Genomic DNA, 26,711 nt, shown 5'->3' with positions numbered 1-26,711 from the left:
TAGAAAAATTGGAGTTTAAATAAACATTTATTTTTTGCAATTTCCTATTTTCACTTTTACTTCAAAATATCTCCGAAAATACTGGAGATACGAAAATGTCATGAACTACTAAATTGTAGCTTTTTAAATAAGTAAAATTCCCTTGTACATAGATTTTCATTAGAGTGAACAATTAGCGAGATATAGCTATTTAAAACCTCTATTTACGAGCAAACACCCCCTTATTTGAGCCTTTTAAACCCACCCCAATTAAAGATTAAGGGATCTAATGGAATTTAGTTTACACAGTCTTATAACACTTCAAAAATCCTACAAAATCATTTTTGAAAAAACTTTTTATCGCCAGAAATGAAGGAGCTATGTTTGTAAAAGGATTTTTTTTCGAAAAATTCGAATAGTCCGCTTATGGATCATTTTCAATGTATGTATAATACCCTCCCTCCCACATCTCTGATAATACCACAGAACCGGTTCGTATACTTTACAAATATTATATATTTGTAAATTCGTATTTTTGTGTAAATAAATGTTTTGGTAATTCTTTGATTCTACTTTTTTTTCTGTATATATCTATTAAATTATTTTCTTATAAAAATTGTAATGGTATAAGGGTGGTTTTTAAGGGTTGAAATATGATATTATATCCTAAAGTATAAAACCCATATTAATCACAAACCATAATCCATATTAAAGTTTACAATGTTTTTATATAATTTTTGACAGTAAGGGATAGGTTACACGTTACACCCCTAAAAATAATTAACGCCCTTAAGCATGATACAGAATATGAAGTACAGGGTGAGATGATCATAATCCCAAATTTTTATGTAAATCGATGCAAGCCGAAATTATTCTTTTAGGATAAGTAAATTTTTTACATATATCTCGAACAAGGGTGGTTTTAAGGGTTGAAATATTATGAGAGAATATTTTAAAGCATAAAACAATCATTATGTACCTAACAAGAACCAAATGTTGACAATATTAAAGTTTAAAATGTTATTTTATAATTGTTTACAATTAGGGGTAGTTTTCACCCTTAAAAACCAAAAGCGTACAACGGCTCAATATAGAAAATAAACTAGAGGGTGTAGTGAGCCTAATCCCAAATTTTTGTACAAATCGATGCTGGACGAAAAAATTGCGAGGTTTTGCCATTTTCTCAGTTTTATTTCCTCGACTATAAGTCAAAACTAAGATTTTTTGAATTTGTTTTGTATAAAATAGTAAATGCGATTTTAAAAAATAAGTAAATAATTTATCCCCGACAACGGGCTTTTCCATTGCATGAAATTGTAAGAACATTCTTTCCGCCGTGAAATTACCCAATCAGAGTTAAACGAGTCTTAAATGAAACGCCACGGATTATTTGCTCGTATGTTTATTGTCACCTTGAAGAGATACAAAGAATCGCCGACCTGGGATAATATCCTGATCCCGGGCCCTTCAACCTTCATCCTCCTCCGCCTTTGGCGTCGAATGTAGGTGTCGCGTGTACACCGCGCGCGCATCCACACACTACACCCGTTTCATTGATCAGCGACACAGCGAGTCCAGTGTACAGAGTGGCCGAGTAAGGCACGGATCGAACAGCTCGCGGAGACACAATTCAACCCCTGTGAGAGAGTCAGTCCCGTAAAAAGTGAGACAATGTCTTGAAATGCTGTAAAATGTCATGAGATGTCCCGTGACGCGTACGTGGGGGGAACCCGGTCTCCGCGAGGCGTGAGACTTCCCACTGTGGACCGCTCCCCCAGTCGGGGGGCATACCCCGGTGGCAGTCCCCTAGGTCGGAAGCCCTTGAGGCAGACGAGATCGGGTAATAATTCACCGGAACACGGGTACGGGTATCACCACTCTTCGCCGTATTATAGAGACGAGGATTTGGGGAGTCCTATGTTGGAGGAGAGAGGAAGGCCTATGACCGTAGGGCCTGGGCATCATCGCTCTAGGAGCGCCACAAGGTACGCTCACTCTTTCATAATTTACTCACTATACATAAAAGACACGTTTCACTTATAAACAACAAAAATTTCATCGCCAAACTAAACAATACAATTGAAAGATAAGCTATTCCTACCTCTATATTGTTGCTTTGTTAAAAACAGTATGAGCAGACTCCTGTATTGATACAAAATATGTGTGTTGTACCAGTTTTTCTTGAAAAGCTTAATGAAGAGTAAATCATACAATCTTTCAAAACAAACCATTTATAAATCTCAATAGTTTATTCCTAATTATATTACCCCAATATTTTTCCAATATCTTCCTAATTCCTGATTTATTTCATTTTAGGAATTAAAAACTACTTGCAAGCGATACTAAAAAATCTATTGAACAATAATAATTATTATAGCATCTATTTTTAATGTCTTCTATACAGATTACAGATGTCAAGTGACTCTCAATAACTTCTCTGTATAAAAGTTTAAAAATAGATAATTGTCCAGAACTACTATTGACGATGTTAATATTCATTCCTCTTCTCTGAGGATCAACATTTTTCATGGTGGAAAATTTATGATCTTAAATTTTTATTGGCTTTCCTCGACTTGACGCTATTTCATTCAAAATTTCCATCAGTGGTGTAGGTAGGAGGTTTATTTGGGACGTAATACTTCTTGTAGATAATTTGTGGCTTTGTTTTGATAAATAAGAACTTGTGTCCGCTTCTTCTATTTCTAAGGTAAAAAAGGCATTTTGTTTACCAGATAATTTTTATCGTTAAGCTATTATTGGTTTTGGCAAATTGTTGTTTAATAACGTTTTGGCATGTCTAAGTTATATATTGTGTTTATATGGGATTAGCCACACTTGATTGTAATGACATTAACATTTTTACCTAAAAAGATTTGACATTTTGATTTCCACTCGGGAAATCGTTTTCAAAAAACATTATTAAGAAAACTGTATCGAAAAATATATAAGCCACTTCCACTGCCAAGGTGTTACGGAGGTTATGTATTATCAATTGACGTTGACATGCTTGGCCATGTTTTTGTAGGCAACAGCCATGCTTTAGCTGAAAAGATCTGAGAGTGGATGTTTTATGCCCTATAGCAGGGGTCCCAACCTTCTAGAAACTGCGTACCATCTGATATCTTTTGAATATTTTGGCGTACCACCAAGATTTAGGTGTACCTACAAACACGGGGGGGGGGGGCTTGAAATAGAAGGAAGCCTCCCCCGATCCTAATTTTTTAGAAATATCTTCTTCTTCTTTAAGTACCGTGCCCAAATTTTTAGGCGTGGGTAGCTTCCATAACAATTTGCCGATATCGTTCTCGATCTTGTGCGGCATGTAACAATTGATCTGCTGATAAGCCAGTCCATTGACGAAGGTTTCGGAGCCATGAATATTTCTTTCGACCAATTCCTCTTTTTCCGTCGATCTTTCCATTGAGTATTCACTGCAGCATCCTGTATCTGCTACCTCTCATTACATGCCCCAGATATTCAAGTTTTCTCTTTTTTATCATCTTCATTAAGTCACCTTCGCCTTGACCTACTCTGTTTAAGACTTCTCTGTTTGAAATGCGTTGAACCCAAGATATTCTGAGCATTCTACGATACGACCACATCTCAAAGGCTTCTAATTTGTTCATCATGTTAACCTTCATGATCCAGGTTTCACATCCATATAGTAATACAGGATACACATAACATTTTAGGAACTTGATTCTTAGTTGTAAATTCAGCTGAGAGTTGCTCAGAATAGATCTAAGTTTCATAATTGCTCCTCTTGCAATTTCTATACGAGTTTTAATTTCTTCATCCGGATTTAGTGTGTCGTTTATCCAACATCCTAGGTATTTAAAATGGTTAACTTTTGTTATTGATTCATCACTGACAATTAGTTGCATAGGGCCGACGTCTTGTTTACTAACCACAAGTAACTTTGTCTTTGTTGCATTTATGTTAAGTCCGTTATTGGAGCATTCTCTAGTGACTCGATCAATAAGGAATTGAAGATCTTCGATATTTTCAGCCCCGATTCGAACTCCACATTGTCTTTCCAAGGCTTCATTAAAAATTATTTCTGAGTATACGTTAAACAAAGTTGGGGATAACACACAACCCTGTCTGACACCTCTTTGAATGCAAATTTTGTCTGTTTCTTTGCCGTCTACCAGAATAGAAGCTTCTTGATTCCAATATAGATGTTGTAAAAGTCTCAGATCTTTATCATCTATTCCAATCATTTCTAGATATTCAAACAACCTATCATGTTGAACTCTATCAAACGCCTTCTCAAAATCTATAAAGCAGACGTAAATTGGTTTCTGTACTTCCCATGATCTTTGAAGTAATGTTAACATTGAGAACAAAGCTTCCCTTGTTCCCAATCCTTCTCTGAAACCGAATTGTTTGTTTCCCATTGTCTCTTCACATTTCTGCTTGATTCTATTAAGAATTATCTTAAGAAGTAGCTTGAGAGAATGGCTCATGAGACTAATTAGTCTAAAGTCTTTACATGATGATGTATTAGGTTTTTTTGGGAGTGGAAAAAATGTAGACTCCAACCATATCTGTGGCATCATTCCAGTCTCGTATATATGGTTATAAATGTTTGTTAATTGTAAGACATTATCGTCATCCAGAAGTTTGAGCCAGTCTGATGGTATTTGATCAGGGCCTGGAGATTTCCCATTTTTGCTCTGTTTGATGGCTTTCTCTACTTCCGCTTTTAAAATACTAGGACCAGTATTCGTATACTACTACTTATTTCTAATATATCTACTACTACTTATTTCTAATTCTAAGTCTTCTCGGTGCATGACACAATGTGTACTTCGGCATTGAGGAGCAATTTTTTTATTTTTGCAGTTAGGCCTGTCAATTTACTTGACATATGAGTCCCTCTGTAATGTTTGATTCAAGTGGTTTGTAGAACAAAAACTCTTCTATAACTTCTTCATAAAAATCAGATCGTACAAATACGAGTAGCTTTGATAAGTTTGTTATATCAGTGCATATCAGTGCGAAAAGTATTGACTTAGTGAAAAAAAACTCTATAGAATTAAAGTTGCTTAGAATTAGTCAGTTTATCCAATTCCGGACTTATCTTGAACGTATCTTTTTCACCCACGAGAAGGGGGTGAAACTCACCCCCAGGGCAAAAGCACACATTGGCATAATAGGTATCACTTTTTTTGTTGGACATGTTAGCTATGTGTATGTAAAATTTCATCTTAATTCGAGCGGTTTTTTATATATTTACTATTAATTAGCTTGTTTATAAATATATGATATATTTTATGATATATGACGTTTTGATTTATATTTAATGTTTATAAAAAACTTTTGATATACAATGTATGTTTTAATTGGGCGGGCGGGCCCGCATCCCAACGGAACCAAGGCCCGCTGATTTATCGGTACGCCACTCCTTAGTGATCTTGTCGTTTCTCCCACATAGAAATTGTTGCGTTCACAGGGTATTTTGTATATGCAGTTCTTTGACCTCTCTTGTGTGTTGTTTGGTTGGTTTTGGAGAATATACATAGATCTGAGTGTGTCGTTTCTTTTTAATTTCTCTGTCCTGATTAGCCCTTTACATAGGGTATTGTTGTCATCCTTGAGTCCTTTGTTGTGCTTGTCGATTGTGGTGTTGTTTGTTTTCTTTCTTTCTTTCTTGTTTGTAGATGACAATAGGTAGTCATTTTTTGTTTAAACCATTGTTAACAGGTTTTTATCTTTTTGAAATCTCTTTTCATTAAATCATGTGTTTTAGGCTCTATCACAGTGTTTCACAACGTGGGGCCCACGCCCCACAGGGGGCAATTTGATTGTTAAGGGGGGAATTCGAATATGGACTCGACACGAGTTTAACCCTTTCCTTCCGGGCAATTTAATTGTAATGCTAGATTTCGGCGAAGAATATTAAAATCTCGATTTACTTCTCATACTTCAACTAATAATCGTGTGTTTGAGGCTAGTTATCAGATTTCTTTATTCGTCGCTAAAACTGTGAGGAGAGAATTTAACAAAACCTTCAATATCAGCATTTCTTAGAACGGTTCTTGGAAAAGATAACAAAGATGTAAAAGCTATGTCAGTAAAATACTGTTAGTGGAAGAAAAGACGAAATGAGTGAAGATATTGAAAAACAACTTGTTCAAAAGCTGAAAACAAGAAATTTCTCACTGCAAATGGCTGAATCAACTTGAGAGACATTGATACACTATTGATAACTTACATCTTGTGCTGCTGATAGATTGATGGGCAAGAAAAATTGCTGCTTAAAATTCATGAAAGATGCGAATCCAGGAATGATTCTTTTGCATTGTGGTATTTATAATAAAATCTTGGTAGCTCATAACATCTCACCTGTTCTAAATGAAGTATTCATTACATTCCGCAATAAAGTGTGTTAACGATATTAAATCTAATGCCAAATGTGAGCATCTCTTCAAGCTATTTTGCGAAGAACAAAGTAAAGACCACGTGAGACTTTTACTTCATACTGAAGTAAGATGGCTATCTGAAGGGAACTGCTTGAAAATATTTATGGAACTCTTTGCTTCTGTTAACAATTTTTTAAATGACAAACCTGAAATAAAATAGCTGTTCACCATCGATGAATCATTTGTGAATTATTTAGTGGAAACCTTTAAAACTAAATGTATTAAATATGCAACTTCAAGGAGCAAATAAAACTCTTGTCGATGCAAAACGAATATATTTGGTTTCATTACCCATATTGAGTTATGTTAGAAACATACTAACAACAAAACCTTTGAACAGTTGCATTGGCTCCAAAAATGTGAAGTAACTGATACCTCTTTACTTGTTATTGTCAATCATCAGAATATTCTATTGACTGATTTAAAATAAAGATTTTTGATAAAAAACAAATTGATTTTCCAAGATGGATGATGCAGCCAATATTCGTGGATTTGTCTGAGATATCAAATATGCAATATTAAGAAGGACTCACAGAATTGCAAAATGATGAGTCAGTCTTTAATTTTATAAAAACTGACTGATTTACTGGTAAAGGAAAATTGGTTGGACATAACAAAACGTGGAGACTTGAGACTGAAGCTAACCAAATTCGAACCTAATATAAAATCTCTGTCTCACTAAATTAAAGTAGGAAAACCTTTATTAAAATTATTTGGAATTTGAATTTTGTTTTGAAAATTTAACTTTGTTTCGTTAGCAATTTACTAGTGATTTCTTCATAAAATCTATCATTAAGTTTCGTAAGTCAATAATTAAATATTTTATATTAAAAATTATTTTTACATGGGGGGAGGCATAAGAATTTTATAAAGGCAAAGGTGGGGCATGGCACAAAATAGGTTGGGAAACACTGCTCTATCATATCTGTTTTGTATCTTTGCGTCAATCTGTTGTTTATTCTGCTTGTGACATTGTGATCTCAATTCAGAATTTATAACTAGTATTTCGTTGTTAGTTAGCTTAACATATTCACCACCAATATAGTTTGAGCTGATAGTTTTTGGTGTCTTTTGTCTCTATAGCATAGATGAGAAACGGTCAAACGCAGCTTCTCTTTCTTTTTATATCCTTACTTAATATTCTAGTTTAATGTTTTTTTCACATAAAGATCTTTTTCTACACCTTTTGCTATTTACCTACTTTGCCTTTAAACATCATTTTTCACATATTGTCTCTTCTTTTATTCATGGTTTACATGAATTAATGGTTAAGAAGAAGCGACCGGTTATTCCTCACCAATGACGATCACCGTAATAGAAATGAAGCTTCCTCAAGATCCTACTTTCGGAAATTGCCTCTCTGCGAAGAAGAATGTTCATCCCTGATGTTCACCGAAAATTTGACAAAAATTTTAAAAGAATTACGAATTTATTAGTAAAAGTTTTGAGTTTCAAAGTGATAAAGGCAAGGCCAGACTAGTCATGTATGCTAACGAGACAACACTCGAAAGAGATGGCCCAGTATTGGTAATACAATCCCATACCTAAAAAGGGTCTTGTCTGAGAATCAAACAAGTAATTGGACTTCGTAAGTCCTAGGGTTCACCCAACGTAATCGAAAGTATAACTGGAAGTCGATATTTGAACTCTTCTTGTAACTTTGCGTTGATTGATATACGTCTTTACTAATTTTGAGTCATCTTTACTAAACTTTGGGTCATAATTGTTTAAACAAAAATGACTTCAAAACCGAAACTAAAGATTCAAACTCGACTTTTCAATACACTTCGGTTGATGGGTTACATGTATTTCTGCGACTTTAATATGGCACTTTCGGTTAGAATCTTTTATTAACCGAAAATGATATAAAAACCAAAATTTTACATTTGTTCTCATCTTGCTAAGGCACGTCAAATGATATATCGATTATACTATTTCGGTGACTTTAAAACCGTACTTACGATTGCAACTCTAAAACCAAAATCCGATGTCAAATTTCTCATCTTTAGTATCATCCTTGGGTTATAAGCTTTGATTTGACACCTCATTTGTCATTTTATCTGTATTGAGTCATGACACCGGAAGTTACTTTCTCCCGTCTTGCGAAGGCGCGTCGAATAATATATCACTTGTACTATTCCGGTGACTAAAACAGTACTTCCGGTCGCATTTCTAGAACCGGAAGTCCTAGGTGAAATTTCTCACCTTTGGTACCATTCTTGGATTATAAGCTAACATTCGACATCTCGTTTGTCATTATACCTTGTAGAGTGACAGAGAAGTTATACTCGCGGTCGGACGGACACACGGACGGACAGCGTAGGTAAAATTTCTCACCTTTAGTACCATCCTTCAATTATAAGCTTTCATTTGACACCCCATTTGTCATTTTACCTGGTATAGTGACGGAGGAGTTACATTCGCGGGCGGACGGACAGACAGCCTAGGTAAAATTTCTCACCTTTAGTATCATCCTTGGATTATAAGCTTTAATTTGACACCTTATTTGTCATTGTACCTGGTGTAATACGGAGGAGTTACATTCGCGGTCGGACGGACAGACGGACAGACTGCCTAAGTCAAATTTCTCATCTTTAGTACCATCCTTGGATTATAAACTTTCATTTGACACCTCATTTGTCATTCTACCTGGTATAGTGACAAAGGAGTTACATTCGCGGACGGACGGACAGACAGCCTAGGTCAAATGTACCTTTAGTACCATCCTTGGATTATAAGCTTTCAGTTGACACTACATTTGTCATTTTACCTGGTATAGTGACGGAGGAGTTACATTCGCGGTCGGACGGACAGACAGCCTAGGTCAAATTTCTTACCTTTAGTACCATCCTTGGATTATAAGCTTTCATTTGACACCTCATTTGTCATTTTACCTGGTATAGTGACGGAGGACTTACATTCGCAGTTGGACGGAGAGACGGACAGACAGCCTAAGTAAAATTTCTAACCTTTAGTATCATCCTTGTACGATTATAACATCGACGTCGCAACTCGTGGCGTATGCTGACGACATAGCATTAATTAGCAGAAACCTAAACAGTTTAAAGGAAGAATTTATGAGGTTATGCAAAGCAGCATCCAAAAAGGGTTTAGAAATAAATCAAAACAAAACAAAATACCTAATATTCTCAAGAAAAAAACCCAGTTAATATGATAAGCTTAAATATTGGTGAATATGAATTTGAAAAGGTAGAACATTTTAAATATTTTGGAGTCTCAGTTAATGGAACTAATGATAGAACTATCGAAATTAATGAAAGAATCCAGGCAGGAAACAGAACCTACTGGAAATACAGTAACTTCCTCAAAGATAAGAAGCTGACTCAGAATACAAAACTGAAAATTTACAAAGCAGCAATTAGACCAGTAATCACATATGGTGCTGAAGTAATGTGTCTGACACAAAAAGAGGAAGAAAGATTAAGGATCCTAGAAAGGGAAATAATTCGGAGGATAGCAGGACCACTAAACTTAGGTAATAATGAATTTAGAAAACTCACGAACCACGAAGTAAGAGACCTTCTGAAAGGAGAAGACATCGTCAGATTTATCAAGGCACAGAGACTCAGATGGATGGGACATATAGAAAGGAGGAATCCAGAAGCCGTTATCAAGAGAATTTACAAATGGAGACCTGTATCAGGTAGACCACGAGGAAGACCCAAAACTAGATGGGATAATCAGATAGTGGAGGACCTTAAGAAGATGGGAGTCAGAGAATGGGTAACCAGAAGCAAAAACAGGAGCGAATGGAGGAAAATTGTAGAAGATGCCAAGTCACACAACCAATTGTAAAAACAACAGGTTAATGCGGAGTGATTCACCGCGACAAACGAATCGGAAGAGCCCAAAGAGGGCGGCAATCACTCCGCTAGGAGTGTAGGTAGATGCCATGATGATGATGATGAGTATCATCCTTGGACTATAAGCTTTCATTTGACACCTGATTTGTCATTCTACCTGGTATAATGACGGAGGAGTTAAGTTCACGGACAGACAGAGAGACAAACAGACAGGCGGACGGACAGACAGACGGACGTGGAATATTCAAAGTTTTTACATTTTTTCAAAATTGGTGATTTGTAAATTAAATAAACGATTTAATCTATTGCATTCATTTTTCGGCTAGAAATTAACCCAAGGTATTTCATATCGGTAGATTTACTCCATACCATGGAGCCTTTCTGGACACCTTGTATGATAATAAATTAAAGCTCAAAAATATTTCTTTCCTACAATTTACAACAATGGGGCGAGAAACTGAAATTGAACCAGAAATATTTTATATTTTTATGTTGAGCGAGATCGGCCAAGATCCGCACGAGGACAAATTTTATCTGGACATTTCAAAAACTCCATTCTTTATAGGGATTTATTTGCCAAGAATGTCGAGGTCGACTCCTCATATTATTGATGTTATTGTCCTATTTTTTTCCCGTCGTTTCTCTAATCGTAGCAAAGCTTTAGTATTTTTTTGACAAGATTTTTTTTGTAAATTAACTTTTACTTATTTTTTTATTACTGCTAGTATCTTTGTACAGCAGGGAATTTGGGGAGTTAATTTTATATAAATAGCAGTAACACTGGAAAATGAGACAAGAATATAGATATGTTGACTGAAGTCCATTAGAGTCCTTTCGATTTCTTTTTTAAACATGAGTGTAATGTATCCTCTTTCCAATGCTGCATACTTTGTTTTATCTTCAGTTTCGTTTCCTGCCAACACGTGAATTTTTAAATACTGTATTTTTTATTGTAGTGTATTTTAAACACTATTTTTAGAAGTGCGTTTTAACATCTTTGTATTTTATTCCCACATTTCCTTCATTTATTTCATTGTAATTCATCTATTTTATTGTTCATACTTCAGTTGGAAATGATATGCCAAAATTAACTTCTCAATTTGCCAGCATATTTTTGTATTGTATCAGTATAAAAACTATCGTACTTTCAGATAACAATTTATTGAAAACTTATTTTATATATCTCAGAATCTTTTTCATAACTATACTAGTAGTATAAGAGCTGTGAGACATTTTTGAGTAGGTATTTTAGGCAACCTGAAAATTTTTCAGGTGACTCTTCTATGATAGCCTAATACAAAATGCCGCTCTGGCTGGAGGGTAGCGGTTATTTTCCCCAAAAATCCCCCCCAAAATTAAAAAGGGTAAAAATTCTTATTACAAAAAATATCAATGACGTGACTTTAAAGTAAATTTAAATATTCAAATATAAAGAAAATAAACAGGCCAGACGATTTGAGGGCGATTTTAACAATGCAAGGTACTTGCATGGGCGCCCCAGGATTATTTTCAGGGAGTGCTTCTGAACTTCAGAAGATTTCATTTGAATCTGTACATACTATTAACGAGTATAAAATACACAACTATACATGCATAGATATGTACAATCCTTCCGGACAGAGAGGTGCACATGTGATTTTGACAGGGTATTTTTTAATTTTAAAAATAAATATTCTAAAAAAGACAGGCTTTTTTTTGGTGAAATTTTTCAATTGCCATTTGATCAAACAAATTATGCGTGCATATAAATGAAAACCACTATAGGTAAGCAGCAGTGTGAGAAAGAGCGTATACCGATAGCTGTTTGCGTCCCCTGTTGTAGCTGAGCGAGTCCGTTCGCTCGAGAAAATCACGTGACCTGGCGATATCTATGTTTTTGTGCCTCGAAACGTTAGAGTATTTATTATATATATCATAGTTTTTTAAGTAATTTTAAAGGAAAATAATAAGTACTATACAACAGATTTTGCAAATATGATGGAAAAAGACAAATTTATTATTATAAATATATAGGTAGAAAAGTATACTATATACTAAATTAATTCTGTGTCCGAATCTTGTACTTCTTCTTCAAACTCCTCATCTGAGCTTAAATATTTATTCTCTTCTTCTTCGTCATACTCCCCTCGAGATTCCTCTTCTACATGATCTGTAAATAGTTATAATATGTATTTAGAATTAGTTAAAAACTAATCAGTGATTAATTAATTGAGTTGCAACGTATTCTCTGTCCTTTTATACGGAGTCGAAGCCTGGACAATCTGAAGAAAAACTTACCATTGTTGAGATGTGGTGTTATCGAATAATGTAAAAAATATCATGGGCTCAACACTTAACAAACACTGAAACATTAAGAAAGATGAAAAAGACAAAAGAAATACTCAACACTATGAAGGAAAGAAAAATGAGTTAAAATAAATATACATTCTCTCAACTGATCTGTAAATAGTTATAATATTTATTTAGAATTAATGAAAAATTAATTACTGATTAATTCATTGAGTTGCTACGTATTCTTACTTATATAACCAATGCTTAATACTTTTCCTTATATAACCAAGCACATCACGTTTTTTACTTCTTAGTATATGACCAAAGAAACATGAGCAGCTCATGTTTCTTTCCTTCATAGTGTTGAGTATTTCTTTTGCCTTTTTCATCTTTCTTAATGTTTCCGTGTTTGTTACGTGTGTCCATGATATATTTAACTAACATTATTCGATAACTCAACATCTCAACAACGGCAAGTCTTTCCTCAGATGCGCCCGTGATTGTCCAGGCTTCGAGTCCGTATAAAAGAAGGGAGAATACGTAGCAACTCAACTAATTAATCACTAATTAATTTTTAATTAATTCTAAATACATATTACAACTATTTACAGATCATGTACAAGAGGAATCTGAGTCTCGAGGGGAGTCTGACGAAGAAGAAGAGAATGAATATTTAAGCTCAGATGAGGAGTTTGAAGAAGAAGTACAAGATTCGGACACAGAATTAATTTAGTTTACAGTTTTATACTTTTCTACCTATATATTTATAATAATAAATTTGTTTTTTTTTTCTATCATATTTGCAACATCTATTGTATAGTACGTATTACTTTTCTTTAATTAAGAAAAAGTTACTTATAAAACTATCATATATAGAATAATTACTCTAACGTTTCGAGCCACAACAATATGGATATCGCCAGGTCACGTGATTTTCTCGAGCGAACGGACCCGCTCAGCTACAGCAGAGGACGCAAACAGCTATCGGTCCGCTCTTTCTCACACTGCTGCTTACCTATAGCGGTTTTCATTTATATGCACGCGTAATTTGTTTGATTAAATGGCAATTGAAAAATTTCACCAAAGAAAAGCCTGTCTTTTTTAGAATATTTATTTTTAAAATTAAAAAATACCCTGTCAAAATAAAAATTGCACCTCCCTGTCCGGAAGGAATGTACATATCTATGCATGTATAGTTGTATATTTTATACTCGTTAATAGCATGTACAGATGCAGATGAAATCTTCTGAAGTTCAGATGCATTCCCTAAAAATAATCCTGGGGCGCCCATGCAAGTATCTTGCAGAGGTAAAATCGCCCTCAAATCGCCTGACCTGTTTATTTTCTTTATATTTGAATATTTAAATTTACTTTAAAGTCACCTAAATGATATTTTTTGTAATAACAGTTTTTACCTTTTTGTTTAATTTTGGGGGGGATTTTTGGGTTAAATAACCGCTACCCTCCATCAAGACCGGCATTTTTGTATTAGGCTATCATGGAAGAGTCACCTGAAAAATTTTCAGGTTGCCTAAAATACCTACTCAAAAATGTCTCACAGCTCTTGGACCATAGGGTCTGCACTTCTGTTAATATAGGAGTTTTTATGACTATATTTTGATGAGTAATTTTTTCTTTTTCTTGCATTCTTTATGTACTGTTGCTGATTATCAAAAATAACAATATTAAAAGCTTAAAACAATCTATAAAGAAAATTAATAATGAAGGATGTAATATTCATTGTTTTACATACGGGAGAGTAGATATCTGCGACTCGACCTAAATGGCAACTGTGATTGTGTCATAATAAATGATTGACATATATATCGAGGCGGTTGTATCTGGAATGCGGAATGCTGGAAATATTTACGTAAATAAACCTTCCCCCTAAAACTGGATCAATATACTCATATCATCAGTGCTTTAGATCAGTTTGGGTTTTTTTTATAATGTGTGTTTGCTTTTGTCATAATAACAGCGTAAACGGGAAAAAAAGTATGCAACGAACGGTAGAAGCTTTGCTGTGTGAAACTGTGTAAAAAATACGTCTCGTCCTGCACTTTGTCCCACATTTTATCCCACTTGACGGGATAGCCAATTTTTTGTGGGACGAAAATGGCGCTTTTTACCATATGTCCCGCAAAAACTGCACTTTTATCATAATGGAAATGAGAAGTCCCAGATGTAAATAAATCTTAAACCTCTCGTAAAACCAAATTCTGGGTACATCCTTAATCTCTGCCTTTTACAATTTATAGGCAAGGAGACGACGAACAAAGAAGACGAAAGGGACTCTATAATCTGCAGTCTATTCTAACATTCCGTCTATTCGTCTAAGAAAAATTCAAATGACAGTTGGTTCCGTGTACTCAAAATATGAGTAAAATTAGAGATAAAAGATAGCTTATGTTTCATTTTGGATCAGATATGATCCATCATCCCCATACATACGTTTTGGTCTCTCCAGACCTACTCAGTGGGTTTATAATCTATAGTATATATTAACACCTCTAAATCAAAACGAAACGAAATTGTCTATTTAAGCTGAATTATAAAAATAATTCGCGTATCGCATGCTGTAGCGACATCTAAGGAAATGAGAAGTCTCAGATGTAAACAATAAATCTGAAACATCTCATGAAACCAATTTCTGGGTACATCGTTAATTTCTGCTTTTAACAATTTATAAGACAAGGAGACGAAGATTAAAGGAGACTAAAGGGTCTCTACAGTATGCAGTCACGTTCAATGGTCTCCTTTCCTTATAAATTGTAAAAGGGAGATATTAGGGATGTGCCCAGAAGTTGGTTCCAATAGAAGTTTCAGATTTATTGTTCACATCTGGGACTTCCGATTTCTTTAATAGATGTCGCTACAGCGGCCGATACGGAAATTATTTTTATAATTCAGCTTAAATAAAGAGTTTGGTTTCGTTTCGATTCAGAGGAGTTCATGTGGCCCCATTGAAGACGTCTGGAGAGACAGAAACGTACGTATGGGGATGGTGGATCACCTCTGAACCGAAATAAAACCTAATCTGTCTTTCATAAAAGCTTTAGATTTAACTGAATGGGGCCGTCATGCGAAACAAGAAACAAAGACAAAAGTCTTATTTTCAAAAGAGAATTCTATAAAAAATATGAAAGAAAGAGTCTTAATCTGGAAGCAACAAACAAGGAAGTCAGTTCTTCTTCTGGGTCCTCAAGGGGCGAGGACGAACTCAAAATTTTGTCACTGTACAAGAAAAGGCTGGGTCTACATGTATTAAACTTAAGATATACTGGAATATGAATTAACATAGATAAGAAGTGAACTGCAGTACAATTTTTATTTAAGACATATTACCAGAGAACGGCAGTTCTCGCCAGTGGCGCACACCCACACCCCCTTACACGCGACACTATTTATATTCACGAAATTTTCGATTTTCTAAATCTGACGGAATTGAAAATTGTACCGACTCCCATCTTAAAGTTCAGAAAAAGACTCACCCATTCATATATCAAGCATCCATTTTGGTCCAAGGGTGTGGATTTTACGACCCTTCCTATTTAGGGCCTGTTTTTTGTTCTCGTCCCCAAAACTCACAACAACTTCGAAAATTCAAGTCCGACCTTTACGGCTTCTAATAGTACTCATCATTACCTTTCCAACGCATGTCTAATTTTGAAGTCGGTGTAATAAATAAGCGTGTTGTTACTGCCTTCTGGTCCCAATTAATTAAAACTCTTATTTCTATTCAAATACATATATTTTTGGTTTACCATATCGATGACTAAATCATAATAACTTGTTTATAATCACGACCGATCTTAAACGTGGTTACTGCTAACTATTACAATAATCATAACAATAATAATAATAATGGTATCATATCATCGGGCGTTTATTTATATATTAGAATGAACTTTACAACCTCACGCGTCGGCCTTGGTCAAGGTCGGACAATTTACTTTCAATAAAACATCTTTTGTACAGGGTGATATTATAATACTACACCTCCCCGTTTTGTTAAAATTACATATTTCTAAAATGAGATTGATTGTCCATCATCGCCTTTTAGGAGATAGACCTTATATTACTTAATAGTTAAGGTCCTATATCGGCCGCTATAAGACACTTAACAAAAATCCTATTATAAACAGAAGTTCATATTGTCCCTATACTAAACTGGTATTTTATGAAAACTACAAATAATTGTTTATAAGTAATTGTCACTAAATCACGTACTATTCCTTCGTGTCTTTTAGTATTTTTTTTTGTTTACTAATTCACTTTCGTAAAACAATGAATAAAACTTATCCTAATTTTTAACCTAGTCTTTAGTCTTTTTAGCGTACTACACTAATTTACGTCATATAATCAATGAATAATTATATAATATTTTAAATCTAAACCTTCTTAGTAAAAATTTAAAGTTACTTTATTAATTCCTATTTCAGTCTTTTAATTAATTACTATTCGTCCCTTCTTAATAATAAAAAAATTAATGTCTCTTGCTAGAATAAATATTAATAAATGTCTCTCATCATATTAAGTTTAAAGAAAATTTCTTTTAGGGTTCTTTTTTCTAATACTAACACTAAGGTAACTAACACTGTAAGATATTGTCTATCCTTAATTCAAACACTTCCATTATTTTCCGCGAAAATTTCGGAAATTTTTTGAATTCATTATCTACATGTAAAATTTAAGTCATTTATAACTTACGTTACTTTAGAGATTTCAAAAAAACAATTCAAGCTTAATTATTAAATATAATTCAATGATTAGCTACTTATTTGACTAGTATCTTCTTAATTTTGCTTGTTTTCTTGCAATTTTTTTTTGTGTCTTCTTTCATTTTTCCCACATATTTTACTAAAAATTCTCTTTTTTTCTCTTCTTCTTCTTGTCTGGTACTACAACTATATATTTCTTCATTTTTCTTCATATAATAGCACTTCTACAGTGTACATAGTTCATCTTAATATAACAATCATTTTTCGTTTAATAATCAATATATCATTTCATAATATAACATCATAATAATCACTTCCTTTACTTATCCCTCAATGCCTACGTTCGACTAATCAAAGTGGCTTTACTCGAGAGAAAAGTTCCAATTCTTCTACATATTTCATAACCTCAATCATAATACTCAATACTAATACTAACCACGAAACCTCTACAATCTACCTTGATAGAAGCGGGTATAACATCGTTGGCTAGATCAAATTCTTTTACAAATTTCACAACCTCAATCCCTTGCTTTGAGGCCGTTGTTTATTCACGAATAATCATGAATAAAATAGGTACCCTTCAAAACACAGAGTGGGTCTCTAATAAGCTTTCAAGCTTCTATAAATCACTTAGTACCTTCCTAATTTGACAAGAGCAGTGGGTTTCTTATTGTCTCTAGTTGCCTCATAATATTTAGCTTATAATATTGTTAGTTCTTCTTCTAATCTATATAGTTCTTCTTCAAATTCCTTATCTCAACTCATCAGGTCGGTTCGTTAAAAGTATATTTCTTGCTTACAGCAATGTTTATCTTAAGCTCTTATGTGATGTCATCACTAATCATTATTCATTAAAAAAATAATTTATATATCATTTATCGCACAAAAATTATTAATTCAGGTTCATATCATAAAAAATTTAACACAAAATCGATGCAAATGTACTAAATGTACTCAATAAATATCAATAATAAAACAACTGGCTAATAAAAATTCAATAATAGTATACATATTCGACAAAAATTCAATAAAAAAATAGCATATACAAAAGTTAGATAAAAATATTCAAAATAAGTTTATATCTCAAACTTCGATAGAAATTTTTGGCCAAAATTCGATATTCCATAAAATATTCAAAAATAACCGTACTAAAAAATCGAAATCGGATAGAGATTTTTCAAATAAATTCAATAACAATTCAAAATTCAATAAAAATTCAAGAATAGCATATATAATAAACTTTGATAAAAATATTCAATTCAAAAATCACTTATGTTTCAAAATTCATAGATATTCTTAAAAAAAATCGATACTTCATAAATTATTCAAAAATCATGAAAGATAAATATTCAATATTCAATAATAATATGTATATATAAAAACGAAGGAAGCATTTTCAATAAAGATACACTAAATTTCTTACTTACATTTTATTTCCACTTTGTCTTTGCACTGTCGCTCACTGGGTTGACCGTCTCACAATACGGGCAGTATTGGATCCCTGGTTCCCGGTCCATTTTCGCCGTCTCCATTTCCAACTTGCAGTGTCCATTATCAGAAGATTCTCCCAATTTATTTACAGGAGCGCCATGTAATAAATAAGCGTGTTGTTACTGCCTTCTGGTCCCAATTAATTAAAACTCTTATTTCTATTCAAATACATATATTTTTGGTTTACCATATCGATGACTAAATCATAATAACTTGTTTATAATCACGACCTATCTTAAACGTGGTTACTGCTAACTATTACAATAATCATAACAATAATAATAATAATAATGGTATCATATCATCGGGCGTTTACTTATATATTAGAATGAACTTTGCAACCTCACGAGTCGGCCTTGGTCAAGGGCGGACAATTTACTTTCAATAAAACATCTTTTGTACAGGGTGATATTATAATACCACATCGGTTATACCATTCAAAAGTTACCGAGCTCAGAAATATGACCCAATTTCTATTTAAAAAAGGGAAAATGTTTGTGAATATGTATTTATGTGGCTGGAAAAGTTAAACCGATATGAATTTTTTTTCTGTGTTTAAATAGGAGGTCAGGACCGATTCAGAACCGGTGTAGTTTGTGACTTTTGACCACCCATAAACCAACTCGGTAGGTACAAAACGGCATATTTTTTGGGGGTATATAATATCTTCGGTTCAAGAAGAGACAGGAGAATCGCAAATACACCAAATAAATAGTGTTGAGTTAAGCTTTCAAATGATGTCTAAGCCGTCAAGATCAGACATACACACGGCTCAGTATCGCCGAAAAACTGAAAAACTAAACTTTAAAAATTTTGGTTTTTCGACAATTACTCAAAATTTCAACCTACGAATTGCGCCTGCGCCAATAACAGAGCGTTTGTAGAAAGACTCTAGACAAATCTGACGGTGTATACCTCATATCCGGGAAAATTCGAATTTTTAAGTTATAGGCTTTATAAGTGTGATCAAATCTATTTCCTATGGGAAAAACGGTTTTTCAAGCTCAATAATTCCTGTAATAGCTTTAGTTATCGTACTTGACCTTAGATGCATCAGATACTACTTGTCAATCGTTAAACTTATGTTTAGTGATCAAAATTGGTTAAGCCGTTTAGAAGTTATTAAGCTACAAAAGTATAATAAAATTAACGATTATTCCCGAAATGGTTTATGTAGTTGTAGTGGTTACGGCGCTAAATTTTATCTGGCAACGGGCAATCCAAGTTAATTAACCGGCCATCCCAATAATTTTTTTCAATCTATTACGAATAGAAAAAAATCAAGTGTACATTCGATGGACACTAGATCATTTGGGAGATAAGGCGACAAAGCGACCCTTTATAAAGCTTAACGTGTAATCGAGAAAAATTGCATTCAACTTCATACATTTAGTTTATAAAAAAAAACTTTGAAAAACTCCTGATACAAGAATAAAAAACCGCTAAACGCCGTAAAATTGAGTGGCGCATACAATATTCCAGCTACAAAAGATCTGATATAAATATTACGTGGCGCGAAATTGTATTTTCATTTTGATGCAAAATAAAATTTTAGTTTTATTTTAAAAGATTTTTCCATAAGCTACTATGCTATAAGATCTGTTTCGAAAGAACTCAATTTAGCATCTTATAAACTAACATATTTTTCCTTGTTCGAGTCTCATCTTCGATATGGTCTTCCTTTTTGGGGTTCTAGTAGAGCTGCCTAATTAGATGTCATTTTTAAATTACAAAAAAGAGCAATAAGGTATTTGTTTGGCCTCAGAAGAACAACACATTGCAGAAGTTACTTCAAAGTTCACGGAATTTTAACCCTTACATATTTATATATTTTAGAAACTGTTTGCTTAATTCGTAAACACATGCATGTCTTTCCAACAAGGCCTCATCATGACTACTTCACCAGAAATTCAAATTTTGATGTCTATTTACCGATCCCGTCCTCGAGTTAATAAAGAAAGCTATATTATATTCCGCAAAAAAACTATACAACCATCTTCTTTTACAACTCAAATCTGCAACATCTTTCCCCAAGTTCCGTAAAATGACAAAAGCTCATCTATCTAAAAGACCATATTATTCAGTAGAAGAGTTTCTTAATGACTAACTAGGAAATTACAGTAATGTACAAGTAACCAAACTTATCTATATTTGGGTGTCACATGCAGCAGCTTAAACTTATTAGTTCCTGTGTCTATAGTTTACTTTGTTGTATGTTCACTTTGCAATTTCTATAAATTGTTGCAATATATCGATTTTGTTTTTGAAGTTATACTTATTTAGGCACGAGGGTGAATTTTTACATTCCTGGGCGCACACGCACACTGACAGTATGGTATTAGTCGCTACATCTTTTAAGTTATGTAGCTCAAATAAGGTGTGCGTGAAAAGAATATTATTATTAGTGATGTTAGTAAATATATTTATTATAATTTTTATGTCTGTGGATTTGTCTTCCTCCTAATAAGTAATATTGAAAATGTATATTTTCCATTAGTGGATCTGTCACCGTGATTGTAATTATGTCCGAGAAATGATCGACTGAATACAAAACGGTGGTAGTTGATCGGTTGAGCATTCGCCTAGGGATCGACTGTTCAAATCCGGACAAAGTCATATCCCTTTTTTTTAATTTTTTATATTATTTTTGTTCTTTCTAAAATTAGTTTAATACTTAAATACAATACAAAAAAACTGTTTAAAGTAGATAGGTATATTGATTTCCTTGAAATCATAATATGAAGTTAGATTATATTATAATAGAAGTATAACTTCTTACGTGCGTACAAAGTGCACACACATTCTTTTTTTTCTTTACGTTATTAATTTATATTTTGTATTTTTGTATTTTTTTTTTATATTGACGATTTATCAAATTTCAGAAAATTGTATTTGTTATTGTTATTGTTAGATATTATTTATTTATTTTTTCTGATTTTATATTAAGCTTTGTCCATAAAATTTGTATAATTTTCAGTGACAATAAAGCATATTTCTATTCTATTCTATAATATTTGCTAAATTTTAAGTAAACGCGCCACAAAAGAGTTTCAAAATTCAAACTGTATCAAAGTTACTCTTTTGTTGCCCGCTTTACTTCAAATTTAGCAAATATTATGGAAAAATATTTTAAAATTAAACTAAAATTTTATTTTGCATCAAAATGAAAATACATTTGCGCACCACGTAATATTTATATCAGATCTTTTGTAGCTGGAATATTGTATGCGCCACTCAATTTTACAGCGTTTAGCGGTTTTTTATTCTTGTTACATATAAACCAAAATTATATTTTAGTTACGTATTTATAAAGAATTTTGTATGTTTGCAAATATCCATTATTTATTAATATTTTTAGTTCAACATTAAGTAAATTAGACGATGTTCATTTGTTCAAAATGTGGGAGGATTCTATCAGATCCATCCTTCAGTGTACAATAATGGATATTGAATCAAAACAATGTCGAGATAGCTTATCGTGTGATAACACTTCGGTCTCTCTCTTTCAACCAAAACATTTCTGTAAACTAAATACATCTATCATTGACACACTAACAATGATAATGAAATGGTAATAACAACAGAACTTGAACTAAATTACTAAGTTCCATGACAAAGGTTTAGAGATTAAAAAATGAGTAATGTTTTGTTGTTTGTTTTATTGAACGATTTACTGCATTTAAAAGTATTAATCTCGCCGGAGGGGCTGCAGACGTTCGGATATAATTAGCATTTCTTTATAAAGACAATGAAGTCGACTTTACTAAGTAACAAGACGTTTACTCAACTTATAAGTTCACTACATATTACACTATAATCTGATTGTGAAATCAACTGTACCACGCCAAGTATTAATATAAACATCTAAATATTAAAAATCTTTCTATTAATCTATTAATTTTCTATTAATCTAAATATTAGTTCTTATGGGTACCAGTCAGTGTCTACCATATTTTTTTTATAAAACTCACCTTGATGGTGTAAGTATAAGTCAAACCACTGTAAGTGATGTGTATAAAGAGTGTAAGTACATATTTTCTGTAAACACTATTAATTGACTTGCATATAAGTAAAAAACCTCGGTTTGTATAATGGTATAAAATTTATTAAAAACTTTAAAAAAGTCATCCAAGTGGATTATCGAAAAACATCAAAACGTTTTCGATCTAGTCAGATCATCTTCAGTGACCTAGAATGAAGTATTTCCACAATAAAATGGATGCAAATTCCAAAATTGTGACTGAAAAAACAAATGTGGTACCAAAATAGTTAAATACTTAGGTACATTATGTGTATTAACTGAAACTATCCCTTTAGTTGATATATTATAGTCTTCAAAATTACATAGTTATCGATATGATTACAATATAATTTTGTAATAAGACACAATGTCGATATTAACGGATTTTAATATTATGTAATACTTAAAAGCAGTATGGCTTTCCTGCTCGAAAAACTGAAGGGGTACTTGTCAAGGCGAGTGACACAGACCGAATGAAATAAATCAGGAGGTGAAGATCTAAAGTGACAAGGATAGCATGACTATTAATTGACTCTTTTGACTTAAATTACCGATTAATAATCAATTACAAACAAATACTAATATCAAGACCAGTATGGACATACGGAGCACAGCTCTGTGGACGCGCCTTTAAAAACGATAGAGTACTAAGGAGAAGTGTTGATGATCAGTGATACGTAAAGAATAGCTGCATCCATCGAAATCTGAAGATGGATGGAAATAGGGGAACAAATAATTGCCAAATGTGTTTGCAGACATGAAGAACGTCTACTTCAGCATGTCAATATCGAGGCCATACCTATAGAGTTGTTGTGGACTGTATGATTTACGTTGCTGGTTCAAGTGGAATTATGCAGGGTAAGCAAAAACCAAGGTTTTTTTTGCAAAAAACAGGTTTTTGCTTTAAATTAGGTTTATTTAGTTTAAACCAGGTTTATTTGATACAACGTATTATTATGTCTAAATACTTTAAAAATGAATAAATTATTTTATAAAATAATAGTAGTAAACCATGAAAAAATTATTAAGACAACTTTTATTTTTATTTACACACACACACACACACACACACACACACACACACACACACACACACACACACACACACACACACACACACACACACACACACACACACACACACACACACACACACACACACACACACACACACACACACACACACACACACACACACACACACACACACACACACACACACACACACACACACACACACACACACACACACACACACACACACACACACACACACACACACACACACACACACACACACACACACACACACACACACACACACACACACACACACACACACACACACACACACACACACACACACACACACACACACACACACACACACACACACACACACACACACACACACACACACACACACACACACACACACACACACACACACACACACACACACACACACACACACACACACACACACACACACACACACACACACACACACACACACACACACACACACACACACACACACACACACACACACACACACACACACACACACACACACACACACACACACACACACACACACACACACACACACACACACACACACACACACACACACACACACACACACACACACACACACACACACACACACACACACACACACACACACACACACACACACACACACACACACACACACACACACACACACACACACACACACACACACACACACACACACACACACACACACACACACACACACACACACACACACACACACACACACACACACACACACACACACACACACACACACACACACACACACACACACACACACACACACACACACACACACACACACACACACACACACACACACACACACACACACACACACACACACACACACACACACACACACACACACACACACACACACACACACACACACACACACACACACACACACACACACACACACACACACACACACACACACACACACACACACACACACACACACACACACACACACACACACACACACACACACACACACACACACACACACACACACACACACACACACACACACACACACACACACACACACACACACACACACACACACACACACACACACACACACACACACACACACACACACACACACACACACACACACACACACACACACACACACACACACACACACACACACACACACACACACACACACACACACACACACACACACACACACACACACACACACACACACACACACACACACACACACACACACACACACACACACACACACACACACACACACACACACACACACACACACACACACACACACACACACACACACACACACACACACACACACACACACACACACACACACACACACACACACACACACACACACACACACACACACACACACACACACACACACACACACACACACACACACACACACACACACACACACACACACACACACACACACACACACACACACACACACACACACACACACACACACACACACACACACACACACACACACACACACACACACACACACACACACACACACACACACACACACACACACACACACACACACACACACACACACACACACACACACACACACACACACACACACACACACACACACACACACACACACACACACACACACACACACACACACACACACACACACACACACACACACACACACACACACACACACACACACACACACACACACACACACACACACACACACACACACACACACACACAAAATTAATATAACAAAAAAACATCTTCAAACGTAATAATATTCAAAGAACTAAGTTCGACAATACAAAAATATAATTTATTTATCTTCAGTTTCTTCATTTGCGGCAGATGTGTTAAAAACTTTAAATAAAGACACCAGTTTGCTTTTCTTCTTAAAATAAAACAGTTTTCTTAATAAAACCAAGGTTTAAACCAAGGTTTCCAGTATGTTGGTTTAAATCTGCCAACCCTGGAATTAACCCTTAAACGCCCAAGGGTGGGTAAAAAATGTCCACCTAATGCGTATTCCCTTGTAACATATTTATTAGGTGTTTAAAAATTTTTCAAAAATTATTTATTGTTAAAAATACAGCCCTTTATCGAATGTTAATTTGGTTTTACTGATATTTTTGAAAATAAAAGTAATATCTTGAGGTCAATATGGGTGGGCATAAAAAGTACACCCTTGGTAAAACTTGTTACTAAAGGTTTCTCTATAATTTCTCGTTGGTAGGAATATAATCCATATAATTATCGACGTATAATTATATTATCGACATAATTATCCGCCAATGAGGAGGCTGAAAGGAAGAATGTGGAGAAAATCGACAAATCTGAATTAATGGCTTTTACTGGTATGTTAATTTTGATGTACATTGTAATTTTGTTGTAAGGTTTGTAAATTGTTTATATTAATATTTTAGACGATGCTGTGTTTATTAAGCATAGTATTCTTAAGTTGAATCCATTTCCAACAACTCTCAATAAAAATATTAGCTATTTTCGAGGTGCACATTTTTTACCTACCCTTGGGCGTACATGGAACCTAAAAAAGGTTGGGCGTTTAAGCGTTAAGAGAAGGTTATGATAAACCGACAATATTATAAGTTTAATAAAAATTTTACCAAGTCCTGTTTATCTCTGTTTTCATCTAGGTCTGGTGAAAACATACCGTTCCACACGCAGATTAACTGGTTCACTAGTTTTAATTGTTTTTAACGGATAAACGGATTATCGACTTATTTTGCGGAGATGTGTTGCCAAATAGAGGTAACACACGAGATAGTTATTTTCACTTTTTGCTGCCTTTGCGGGTCAACAGAAAAGAGCTTGAACTCAAAAGACAGGTTCACGTACTTTAATT

General features: G+C 34.2%; 1 protein-coding gene across 4 annotated transcripts in view; it reads left to right on the top strand.

Annotated features, from left to right (window-relative positions):
• The first annotated feature begins 1,573 nt into the window (after positions 1-1,573).
• LOC114325450 (ELKS/Rab6-interacting/CAST family member 1) overlaps positions 1,574-26,711 on the top strand; it is a 607,107-nt gene continuing 581,969 nt past the window's right edge. For all 4 annotated transcript variants that reach the window (XM_050642808.1, XM_028273526.2, XM_028273523.2 and 1 more), the window contains exon 1: positions 1,574-1,964. In XM_050642808.1, the coding sequence (XP_050498765.1) occupies positions 1,681-1,964 (284 nt within the window). In that variant the 5' untranslated portion in view covers positions 1,574-1,680. The remainder of the gene's footprint in view (positions 1,965-26,711) is intronic.

The sequence above is a fragment of the Diabrotica virgifera genome, chromosome 1 (assembly GCF_917563875.1).
Source record: "Diabrotica virgifera virgifera chromosome 1, PGI_DIABVI_V3a".
Lineage (NCBI taxonomy): Eukaryota > Metazoa > Arthropoda > Insecta > Coleoptera > Chrysomelidae > Diabrotica > Diabrotica virgifera.
The sequence above is the reverse complement of the archived record's forward strand: the minus strand, read 5'-3'. Positions and strand labels throughout refer to the sequence as shown.